This window comes from Patagioenas fasciata, chromosome 12 (assembly GCF_037038585.1).
Source record: "Patagioenas fasciata isolate bPatFas1 chromosome 12, bPatFas1.hap1, whole genome shotgun sequence".
Classification (NCBI taxonomy): domain Eukaryota; kingdom Metazoa; phylum Chordata; class Aves; order Columbiformes; family Columbidae; genus Patagioenas; species Patagioenas fasciata.
The window spans coordinates 6,054,504-6,065,223 of NC_092531.1; the positions used below are offsets into that span (position 1 = coordinate 6,054,504).

Genomic DNA, 10,720 nt, shown 5'->3' on the forward strand with positions numbered 1-10,720 from the left:
CACTCCCTGGCACCCCAGGGTGCTACATCTCCCCAAAAAACCAGCCTGACACCCCCCTGGTCCCTGCTCGGTCCCTCCGCTGTGGCTTTCGAGTCGAGCCATTTTCATGCATTTCACTCGTTTTCGTGCATTTGTTGCACGTGGGGTCGGGATTTGGGTTGTGGATGCTCAGGGAGGAGGAGGAAGGCTCACCCTGCTTACCCCAGCAGGATGGGGTGCAGCTCAGCACCCTCTCCAGGCATCCACTGTCCCCAGTGTCCCCTGCCACCAGCTGAGTGTCACATCCCCCAGTCTCTGCTGCCATCTAGTGAAAATAACCCTCCCCATCCCCTCCACCTGCAGCATCCCTGGCCCTGGGTTCCCCAAAAAGCCACCACCGGTCCCCAGCAGCCCCAACCTGGTGTCCCCTCCAGCATGGCCAAGGTGACACAGGAGCACCCAGGTGCACCAGCGCTGTCCCAAAGGGACAACAAGGCGATTCCATTTGTCCCCAAGCTCACACAAGGACAGGGCTGTCCCCATGTCATCCACTTTCCTGAGGACGTGGCCAGAGAAGGGGTCTGGGACACCCCCATTTCGGGGCTGGCAGCCTGGCACCACCGCAAGGACGCTGCCGGCAGACGGGCGTGCTAGAAAATCCTGGGTTTATTTTCATGTAAAAGCCGTTCCGAGCCCAGAGGGAGCAGCGAGCTCCTGCCCCCGGGGCGCAGGGATTTGGCCCCATCAGCACTTGTAGTTCCCAAAAAACAGGAAAGAAAGATCAGAATAAATCCCACAGGTACCACCTGCCACCCCAGCACGCTCCCGGAGGAGGCTGGGGACAAATCCGAGATTAACAGTGACCAGGACACTGACACATCACGATCCAGGATGTTCACCCGGCTGCTGTCGAGACGCCTTAACAAGGTGACAGGGCTAACAAAGCCCCGGTCCAGCACCGTGCCCAGGTGTGGTCCCTGGTGAGGACACTTGGTCTTGGCGGGGGGACCCTAAAGTGCTTTGCAGGGACACACGCGCACCCCAAGATGCCCCCGTGCTCCAGCAGAGAAGAGCTGGGGGGGCCCTGGATTGTAGCCCCACCCTTGGGTGATGGGAGAGGTGACACCCGCAGGGCTGGTGGCCCCTTTCGCCCTGTCCCCGCAGAGTTCAGGACATTCCTCCAGGGGACAAACAGGCAGGTTCAGCCCAAAGCCGCTGCCCGGGCTTCACCCGGAGCAGCAGCAGCGACTCATCCGCATTGTTTCGGGGTTCCCGGCAAGCCTAAGGTCGTCTTTTCACAAGAAAAACTTAAGTCTGGAATAAAAACCGGCACCCGTTTTAGCAGCAAGTCCTCAGGGGAGGTTCAAGCACTCGGCAGCCCCGAGCCATCGTCCAGCGCTACGGCACAGCAGCGTCCCGGGGAGAAAACAGGTTTCCAGGGGGACGGGCAGTTGGCACCGGTGGCCGTGAGCCGGCCGGGCCGTCCCACCGGGAGCGGGTGCCCGGAGAAAGAGAGATGATACTTGGTCCCATTTTGCTGGCTGAGAGAAAGCCGGGCCACAGGTGACAGTCACAGCGGGAGGACGCAGCACCGGGGTCCGTACGGAGGGTGTCACCATTGTGGCGTCCGTCCATGCTCAGCCAGCACTGGGGGTGACAGTCACCTGCAAGTGGAGAGCGAGGTGAGAGGCACCATAGCCCAGCCCAGGACAAAGGACAAGACATCCCTGGGACGTGTCACGGAGCGGAGCCGTTGCTCTTTGCACCACATCCCTCAGGTTCTCAACTCACGGTGTCACCCTGAAGCGTCCCCGAGGGTCCCTCACCTCCTGTGCCCGCGGGAGAGGTAGTCCCGGTTCAAGGAGCAGAGCTGCTGCTCCAGACGGAAGATGCGGAATGCCAGGTAGGAGGAAGACACGACCAAGAGGCAGATGCTGCGAGCGGGGAGGAACAAGTACAAGTGCTCAGACGGACGTTCCTGGTGTTGAACCCCTTCTTCTCCCCCACCTCAGCAAACTTACAGCACGATGAAGATCTTCAGGAGCTGGTAGTCGGAGGGTCTCAGCTCCGCCACGCAGCTCTGCTCCACCTCCAGCTCCTCCTCAGTGTTGATGGCACTTTCTGAAATGCAAGGCGAGCGTCAGCAGCGTGGCGATAACCAACCCGCTGCCTCAGCCCTGCCCGTGCCACGAGCACGGGGGACGGACGAACACAGAGTTACGGAGGTTCACACACAGCGCCGCGTGCGGGACAGGACACAAACCCATGTCCCCGCGTCAGATGCGGCCCTCACCCGAAACCAGGGGCTCCTCGGAGGTGAAGGAGCTCTCCTTGGCGCTCAGGCTGCTGACAGACGTGCGGTGGATGCACTGGTAGTCGGCATCTGGTAGTGACAGTGACAACGAAGCAGGTGACACCTTCCTCCACTTGCCCTCGGGGACGATCACCTCCTGCGGAACAGCCCCGGGTGAGCCGCACCGCCGGCAGCAGCTTCTCCCACAAAACCAGCGGCACCAAGGACGTGGTGGGGCCAGATTAGGACTCCAACCTTCCAGCATCTCCAAAACATCATCCTGGGGGGAGCTGGTCCCTCCACGGTGGCCGTGTGGGAACACAGCTTCCTCCTGCCATAGGAAGGACCTCCCCACATACCCCACATCTGGCCCAGCCTCCCAGCTACCTGCTCACCCTACAGATTTTTGGATAATTCAACCCCATTTCCAGCCCGCTATCCGTGTTCACAGCTGCAAACACCATCAGCCGGCAGGAGCATTTTCCACATCGCTCCCAAGTTTTTCTGTCTATAAACGGACCCCTGAGACAAACCAGCCGGGTCAGCGGCGCATGCTCAACCACGGGCCGTCCAAATTGTCCTCCTGACCCATCCGCTGGGGTAGGAGGATCCCAGCGGACAAGCTATGAAGGCGACAGCCGCATCCTCACACGACCTTTGGCGGCTGCCGAACCTCGGCGTGCCGGGACAGCGTTAAACCCCGCGAGGGTCCCTCCCTCTCCCAAAACTGCCCTGCCCCTCACCAGCGACACGGCGTCGGGCTCCTCCGTCAGCTCCTTCAGACTCAAGCTCTTCTTGCTTGAAACCTGGAGAGGAGAAAGAAGCAGGCGTTATGGTGCTGCCTCCAACCCCCAGCCAAAAAAGTGAATTTGGAAGGTTCTGGGGAGTTGATGAGGAGCAGCTGCTTAAAATTTCCAAGCATGGTGACTCTGGGGACAAAGAAAAGCATCCAGCAGACAAGAGGACATGCTCCTGATGCTGGGGATAAACCATTGGGAGGGAAAAATGGGATTATTTAGCACATTTCAAAGAATAAATTGCCCAGTTCAACAACAGGGCTGAGTGACCAAGTCACCGGAGGCCAGGAGAAGAGGTCCCAGCGACCCTCCTCTCCAGCTCAAGGGCTGACAGATTTCTTGCCTCCTCATGCTTTTCAATTCAAAATGTTTGGTTTACTTTGTACCATTTTTCCTCCCCTTAAAACTTTAGATCTGGGGGAAAAGCCACAATGTGTGGAGCAGCATAACTAGTATTACTACTAGATTATAAATAATTCATATATGTGTCCTGGGGGAAAGCCTGGGCTCTGCCGCCATCACCCACAATGCAGGAGAGACCCCCGGTAGGTCCCAGGACACCTCGCTGCGGAGCAGAGATGATGGGAAGAGGCTGCAGAGCACCTGGGAGGGGTTTTGGAGTGGTCCAAACCCTTCGTGGAGACAGCAAAGAGCTTTGCTCCCCAAGACGCAGCCCAAAATGAGCCTGTGGCTATGGAAACACCGTCAGACGTGGGGCGGGGGTACCTGCAGGTGGGTGCAAACTCTCCTCAGGACGTCGTAGACGCTGTCGCGGGAGATGAGGGACACGAAGATGTACTGCAAGAGAGAGGAAAGCTGCTGGGAGAGATTCCCCAGATCCCGAGTCCCTTTCCTGCAGGCAGGGGACAGGCAGAGACGTCCTGCCCTTGAATCTCCCTCTCCGGCAGCCGCGTGCCCCCCGGCATCTCCCTGCAGAGTTTTCCTGCTGCTATTTTTGCAGCCTGCTAAAACCTGCACCAGATTTGGTTTTGGGGCCAGTTTTGCTCAGCTGGTGTCCCCACGGAGCCTCCCGTGCTCAGCTGAGAGGGACACAGCAGCAAACAGGGCCGGGAGCGACCGAAAATGTCCCCAAGGATCAGTACGAGGGGACAGGGGGCAGCAAGGGGACACGGGGCAGTGCTCACCATGCCCGATGCCGAGCCCAGAGCGGCCTCAGAACCGCATCACTTTGTGCACCCAAATCCTGCCTTGTCCCACCCCCTGCTGAAATAAACCCTCCCAAATCCCGCAGGAATAACCTCCTCCCAAAACACCGCAGGAATAACCCCTCCCCGGGAAGCTCGCTGCATCAGACAACATGCAACGCAATTTACAAGCTGGAAATTCAGCCCCTTAACCACGTTTTCCCGCAGCCGGGGTTGGACGCTGGCGCAAACCCTTCCCCTGCTCGCGTTTAAGGAGTTTAAAGGTTTTATTTGAGCCTGGCGGGGATTTGTCAAGCTCAGCTGAGTTTCACTCGGGCTTTGCTTCACCCAGAAACAAAGCGAAATTCAGAAACAAAAGCAAAGCTTCCCAACCAGCCCCCACGTTCAGCCAGATATGGGAATCGCTTCACTCCCCGCTCTTAAATCACAACCGGCTTGGTGCAGGGCATCCCCGGCTGAGGTTTTGCCGCGGCGAAGCCGGGTCCCGACGCTGGAGGCGCCGCGTTACCTTTCTGCTGGCGGTGGTGGTGATGGCCAAGCCATTGGGCAGCAGCCGAGCCGTCTTGTGCTTTTTGATCAGCTGCACGGAAACCACCGGGATCACAACCTGCAGGGCAAAACAAAATACACAGGGACGGGCAGGGATTTAACTATTATAATTACGCCACGGGCGACACAGGGATTAAGCATCTCCTTATTTTTTATTAAAGGTCGCAGCATCCTCCGCACGTTAATCTCGGCTCAGCGGCAGTTTCTACTCAATCAAAACAACGAGGACGCGGGGAAAGCGTCATCCAGGGAGTCTCCCATTGCGAGAGCCCCCTGCAAACCAGGGGAGGGTTAAATATCAGGCAGGATTTAATTTATAACTTGGTTGCAGCCCCATACTTCCGTCAGGTATTTGTTTAAAGCAGCTGATATAAATAATTCAGCTCTTCAGCCCAGTTTAAGAAGCAGTCTCTCCCCGAGATCCTCGTCAGCCACAAGACTAACAGGGAAACATCACATTGTAAATCAAGAAGAAAAGCCAAGAGGAATTTAAATCTCCCCCCATCCCGAAACTTTTGATCTTCCTTCAAACTCTGCTGCAGCTTTTGCATCAGGGAATTTTAAACCAAACCAGTATTTGGCTTCCCCAGGCGGATGCCGCGGGGGGGAACAACCGCGCTCCCCTTCGCGTCGGAGGCTTTTCACGGCATTTCTGGGTGCGGGAGGGGATAATCAGGGTGAACATGCCCCCGCATTACCTTGATGTCCTTCCCAAAAAGGTTTGCGTAGAAGCAGAGCCAGTTGGGGGAGATGTAAAGCCTCCCCTGGATGAGGATGTCTCTCTGGAGGGCGCAGGAGCAAACTGCAAAGTGGAGAGAGGGGGACGGGGGGCTGGGTGCCGGGTCCTGCCGCCCCCGCGCCCGTCCCGCGCCGGTCACCCACCTTTCAGCACGCTCTCCTCCGTCGGGATGTCCTTGAACAGCTTGTGGTACTGCGAGTTGTACTTGCTAGCGGCCTGAAAATGAAGCAAAAGTTACTCAGTGACCTTGATGATAAAAAGCCCCCCTTGAATAAAAATAAAACACCCTCCCGCAAAACTAATTCCCTCTCCCCGCACCCGGGAGCGGCGCAGGGGGGTCCCGCTGGGTTGTGGCCGGCGGGGACGGGGAATTAGAGCAGGGTGGGATGGTCCAGCACCCAAACGCTGCGCCATCCTCCCAAATCGACATTGCCCCCGATATCCAAGGAGGCTGTTTCCTCCCAGGCTCATCCGCAGGCAATTTATTTTGCCCAGCAGTTTTTTCTCTCCTCCTCCTCGAGCTCTTCCCTTATTCGGGGCACGGTGACAACACTTGCTTTGCGCCCATCGCGTCGCGCCATCCAGCTATTTTTATATTCCCGGTGCCTCTTCAAAGCTGCCGGCAGCCACCACGGGAGCTTCGCCCTCAAACAATTCTGTTTAGAAGGTAAAAGCTCCGAAGCGGTTCAACACGTTGCCATAAATCCGCTCAATTAGTCCCCGGAAGGCAGATTTGTGCGCCCTGGACCTCCGGAGCACACGGGTGTCCCCGTGGTGGTGACAGCTGCCACCCAAAAGCCGAGGGACAAGGGGAGATCCTGGAAGCGCCCTGGGGGCAGCACGGTTGGTTTGTGGGCGGCAGCGTGGGCAGAGCCCCCTCCCGCCTGCGGTGACAAGGTCACCTCTACTCCACGCACCTTGTAAGAGGATCAAGGCTCAGCAGCACCTGGGCTTAGACACCCCTGGAGGGACATGGAGGTGCCAGTGGGAGCGTTTCAGGGCTTTCTGGGGGGACATAGGGAGGAACGTGGTATCCCCACCAAAAGCAACACCCCTCAGCCTCGGCTCAGACCCGTTTGTGCCTCATAACCCTCCCAAATGCCTCTAAATAACCAGTAAAATGTTCTTCTCCTCTGCCTTTTTTGCAGGGAAAGGGAAAACGCCTCCTTCCTCCACTCCTCCCTCTTCCAGAGCGTCTCTGGTTTGCAGACACACCTAGAGCTTTACTTCGGGCACGACGCGAGCAACCAAAAAGGTTCAAATGGAGAGGAATGGAGCTGCTCGCAGGCAAGATTTTCCTTTGCTTTGGGTAGAAAACCCCAAAAGCATTTGCAGGGGCCACACAAAATCACCATCAGGCTCCTGCACGGCAAACAGCCAAGGCCAGGCTACAACAAACCATCCCGACTGCTCGAGAAGCTGGAAACTTACCACTTCCCGGTGGCACTTCTTGATGTCTTCATCCTTCAGGGCCTCGTTCAGGTGGAGGCTGGAGAGAAAATTAATAATAATCAGGTAAACTAAGAGCCTCGGGTGTCTCACTCACTCCCAAAAACACGTGGGGAGGTGGGAATGGGAGGAAAAAGATCAAAGACTTGACCGCTGCGCCTCACCTGCCGTCAAGGGAATCCAAACTCTTCTCCTTGTGCGATGCCTCCAGCTTGTCACGGCCGTGCATGGGCTCGGGGCTCTTCAGGGGAGCTGCTTTCTCATGCATCAGTTTGGCACTGTGAGGAGAAGCCCGTCAGTGCCCCCCAAAAGGAAGGGAGAGCGAAGAGACGCATTTCGGAGCTGTAAACCCCTCTCCCTTCAATCCCTGTTTGCACAGAGACGCTCGTATCTCTGCCGCCCAAGGACAGCACGAATATTTCTGCGATTTCTCAAGTCACGCGGAGAAAAAAACAACAAAAAGGGGGCATTTCTCGCCAGGAACTCGTTGGCACTCACAACCGAGCTGCAGCTCCCTCAGATAACACCCTCCAAAGCGGGGCCTCTCCCGATGCTGAGAGACGGGAAAAATCATGGAACTCCCTGGGGTGGTAAAGATTTTGCTCCTCTGTGTCGGCAAAACATCTTCCCAGGGCAGAGCCAGCGCTGAAGGCACCGCCTCCTGCCTCTAATTGCTCCCCTCTCATTAAAGCCCGTTATTTCCTATCAGTTTTATCAGAGGCGCTTATCGGCTGTGACAGGTAAAGTAAACACGCTCGCAGCGCCGCGCAGGGAAGGTTATCGCCCGGTGGGTGGAAAGGGGACGCTTCTTTCCCTCTGCGAACCGCACGCAGGGACGGTCGCGCCGTTAGATTTTGGGCAGGACAAGCGGGGAGCTGGAGCGTGTCCCGGTGTGGAGAAGTCACCCCAAACCATTTCCTACAGAAAGCGAGGGCTGTGGCACTGTCCTGTGCTTCCCCAGACGCCCCCTGCTCCCGTTCCAATGGCTCAACCGAAGGGAAACCCATCTAAATAATCCCCCACAAACTCAGGGTGATGCACCCCAACGAAGCCAAAGATGAAGCCAAACAAGCTCCCGTGTCCCCGCAGCCTTGGGGGCCTGAGCAAAATGCCATCTCAATGTGACAGACCCACGCGAGATGCTCCCAGGAGATGCAGCGCGTACACAGAGCTGCAGAGAAACCAGACACAAGTCACTGGTGTGGTACATTTAGGATCGGGCTGGGAACCAGCTGCTGGATCCCCGCAAAGCAAACGAGCTGCCCAAAGCCTGAGCACCACGGGGATGGGACAAACACACTGAGATTTCAGGTACTTTTAGGAAAAGCTCAGGTTAAAGGATGTGTCTGGAATGGACGGGAGACTCTACTGACAAAAAGCACCAAAATCACACCCCTTGGCACTGCACCAAAAGGCTTTTCCCCTGACTGATTCCTCGGATACCCCGTACCGCAAATGCCGTCTGCCAGGGGATGCCACGCTGCCTTCAGCCAAAACTCGTGCCGTGGGGGCACCAGACGCTCCTTCCCCTTCCCCTGTGCTGGAAAAGGGGCTCTGACCCACTGCAAAGCCTCCCCCTCCGGAGTTCAGCCCGCTCCAGCTTCCCCCACATCATCCCTTAAATCCCCAAGCGGTCGCGCTGCTTAATCCGGGCGAGCGGATTTAACCCAAACCGGGGCCAAGGGGCACCGCGCAGGGGACAGGGAGAGGCCCCCCGCCCCGACTTGGGGCATCAAGAAACCACCCCGGTGTCACCAAACACGGAAATTCCCTAAAACGAGACGGGAGAGCACTTTGAAGTGTTGCGCGGTCCTGTTCCAGCTTTCTCTCCCTCATATAGTCACCGCAAGGGACAAATGCCAGGTCAGAGGGTCCCCACGCGAAGTGCTGGCACCGGGTGGCTGTAGGGAGGGTCTGGGGGCTGTGAGGTGCATCCTCAGCCCTGGCAGAGACGCTGCAGCAGCTGCCGCATCTCCCCTCTCCAGATCTCACTCTGTCACAGCTCAGGTGCGGCAGGGGTGGGGATCCGGAGTTCAGGAGCGCGGGATAAGATCAGGTTGGGAGATCTCCCTGCCAAGAGCCGCTTCCAGAACTGGCGCAGGGAGGAACACACTCCCTTAACACCTCACATTGTCAGCTTCCTCGTGGAATGTTTTAGCAGGAGGTTGCTCCTGCAGGAAAACCACCATCCTGAGCAACTCAAACCACAAGCTGAGCAAGAACAGCAAGAGTACAGAGCCCCTGAGACAAAGCAGGCGCAGGAAGTCCCAGAAAAGGGAAAACACTGCCAATGACACTCGCCCCCTGCCCGCACAAGCTCTCCAAAGCCCCAGCTTCGCCAAGCGAAGCCCAGAGCTTCTCCCTCCCCACGGGTCAGCATCTCCCTCCCCTTACGCAGCACTGGGATCCGTCCTGGGAAGTGTCCGGCACAAGTTCCTCTGGCGGCGTTGGATTTTCGCTGGATCCCTTCCCCGCCGCTGGCGCAAGCGAGGGGGAAGCGCACAATGCAGGCGAGAGAGAGCAAGCCGGGGATTTTGCCTCCCCAAAAAAAGAAAGAGGATCAGAGGCGGAGGGAGGCTCTTGCAACCAGGCTGCCTCGGCCCGAGCAAGCCCGGGCGGGATCCGGCAAGCTGCCCTTGTTCCCGGCGTTCAAGGTCATTTCAATCCCGTGTGTCGGCTGCTGGAGCAGAGCCACCGCCGAGGATGCTGGAGGGGAACGGCCGGTGCCGAGCGGCGCTGTCAGGAGAGAGACAGGAGTCAGGGAGGAAGGGACAGACGGGACGGAGCGGGTGTGTCCCCGGGCCCAGCGCCCCGGGGCTGCGGGCGGTGCCCTCGCTGCCCCTCGGCACCCACCTGTCCCGCGGCTCCGCGCCCCGCGGGTCGCGGCCCGGGCGAGCCCCAAGGCCTCGGCCCCAGGATCGCTCCAGCGCCAGGGACACTGGGGTATACTGGGCGCCGCTCTCCGAGCCCCGCGTTAAGAGGAGCCCCGGGCTACGGGGAGCGCCGGGCCCCGGTGGGGCTCGGACCGGCCGGGAGGGCTCAGCCGCCGCCCAGCACCGAGCCCCGCCGGGGCAGCCCCCGCGGCCAGTCCCGGCCTCCGCCCGGCCTCCCCCCAGCCAGAGCCGGCGGCTCCCGGGCCGCACAGCCGCGGGACCCCCCGGGCCGGTCCGTCCCCTCGGTGAGGTGAAGGGGGGGAGGGAGGGGCCTCGCTAGTTCCGCGCTGCCCTCACAGCGCGACGCCGCCGCCGGCCGGCCGGGGGCAGACCGAGGGCTGGCACCGCGCTCCCCGGCGGAAACCGGGACGCGCTCCGCGGCTCCCGGCGCAGCCCCGCGGCTCCCGGCCGCCCCCGGACCCCGGCCCCAGAGCCCCCGGCCCGTGTGCGCTCCCCCGCCCGTACCTGCGCGCCCGCCCCGCGCCGCCCGCCGCCGTCATGCCCCGCGCGCACAGCCTCCGCGCGGCGCTTCGGCGCACGCCCATTGGCCGCCCGCCGCCACGCTCCACCCTCGCCGCGCGGTCCCATTGGCGGCTGGCGCTGCCGCCGGCCTCAGCGCCCCGCCCACCGCTGTCTCCGCGCTCCGCCCACTGACGGGAAGACACGGAGCCTAGATGCGCCCCGCCTCTTAAAGGGGCCGCGCAACTTTGCTGCGTGGCCGGAGGTCCGGGGGCGTTTCAGCCCCTGCGGAATGGGACAGCAGCCCCGGGCCCCTTCCCGAACACGGCCCACCCCAAGGCAAGGAGCAGGGCAGG

General features: G+C 59.8%; 1 protein-coding gene across 3 annotated transcripts; it reads right to left on the bottom strand.

The window, feature by feature from the left end:
• Window positions 1-627: 627 nt before the first annotated feature.
• GRAMD2A (GRAM domain containing 2A) lies at window positions 628-10,464 on the bottom strand. Of its 3 annotated transcripts, none has more exons than XM_065847599.2 (13): window positions 10,371-10,464; window positions 9,367-9,708; window positions 7,137-7,250; window positions 6,955-7,012; window positions 5,667-5,739; window positions 5,483-5,586; window positions 4,744-4,842; window positions 3,796-3,867; window positions 3,016-3,078; window positions 2,273-2,429; window positions 2,001-2,100; window positions 1,806-1,913; window positions 628-1,643 (listed from the first exon to the last, which is right to left on the bottom strand). In XM_065847599.2, exons 3-13 carry the CDS (start codon window positions 7,238-7,240, stop codon window positions 1,640-1,642), a joined length of 942 nt encoding a protein of 313 aa, XP_065703671.1. In that variant the 5' UTR covers window positions 7,241-7,250; window positions 9,367-9,708; window positions 10,371-10,464; the 3' UTR covers window positions 628-1,639. The 3 variants fall into 3 exon arrangements, with proteins under 3 accessions (XP_065703671.1, XP_065703674.1, XP_065703672.1); XM_065847602.2 differs by having other exon boundaries at window positions 1,771-1,913; XM_065847600.2 differs by lacking the exon at window positions 10,371-10,464 and adding an exon at window positions 9,826-10,166.
• Between the last annotated feature and the right edge of the window lie 256 nt (window positions 10,465-10,720).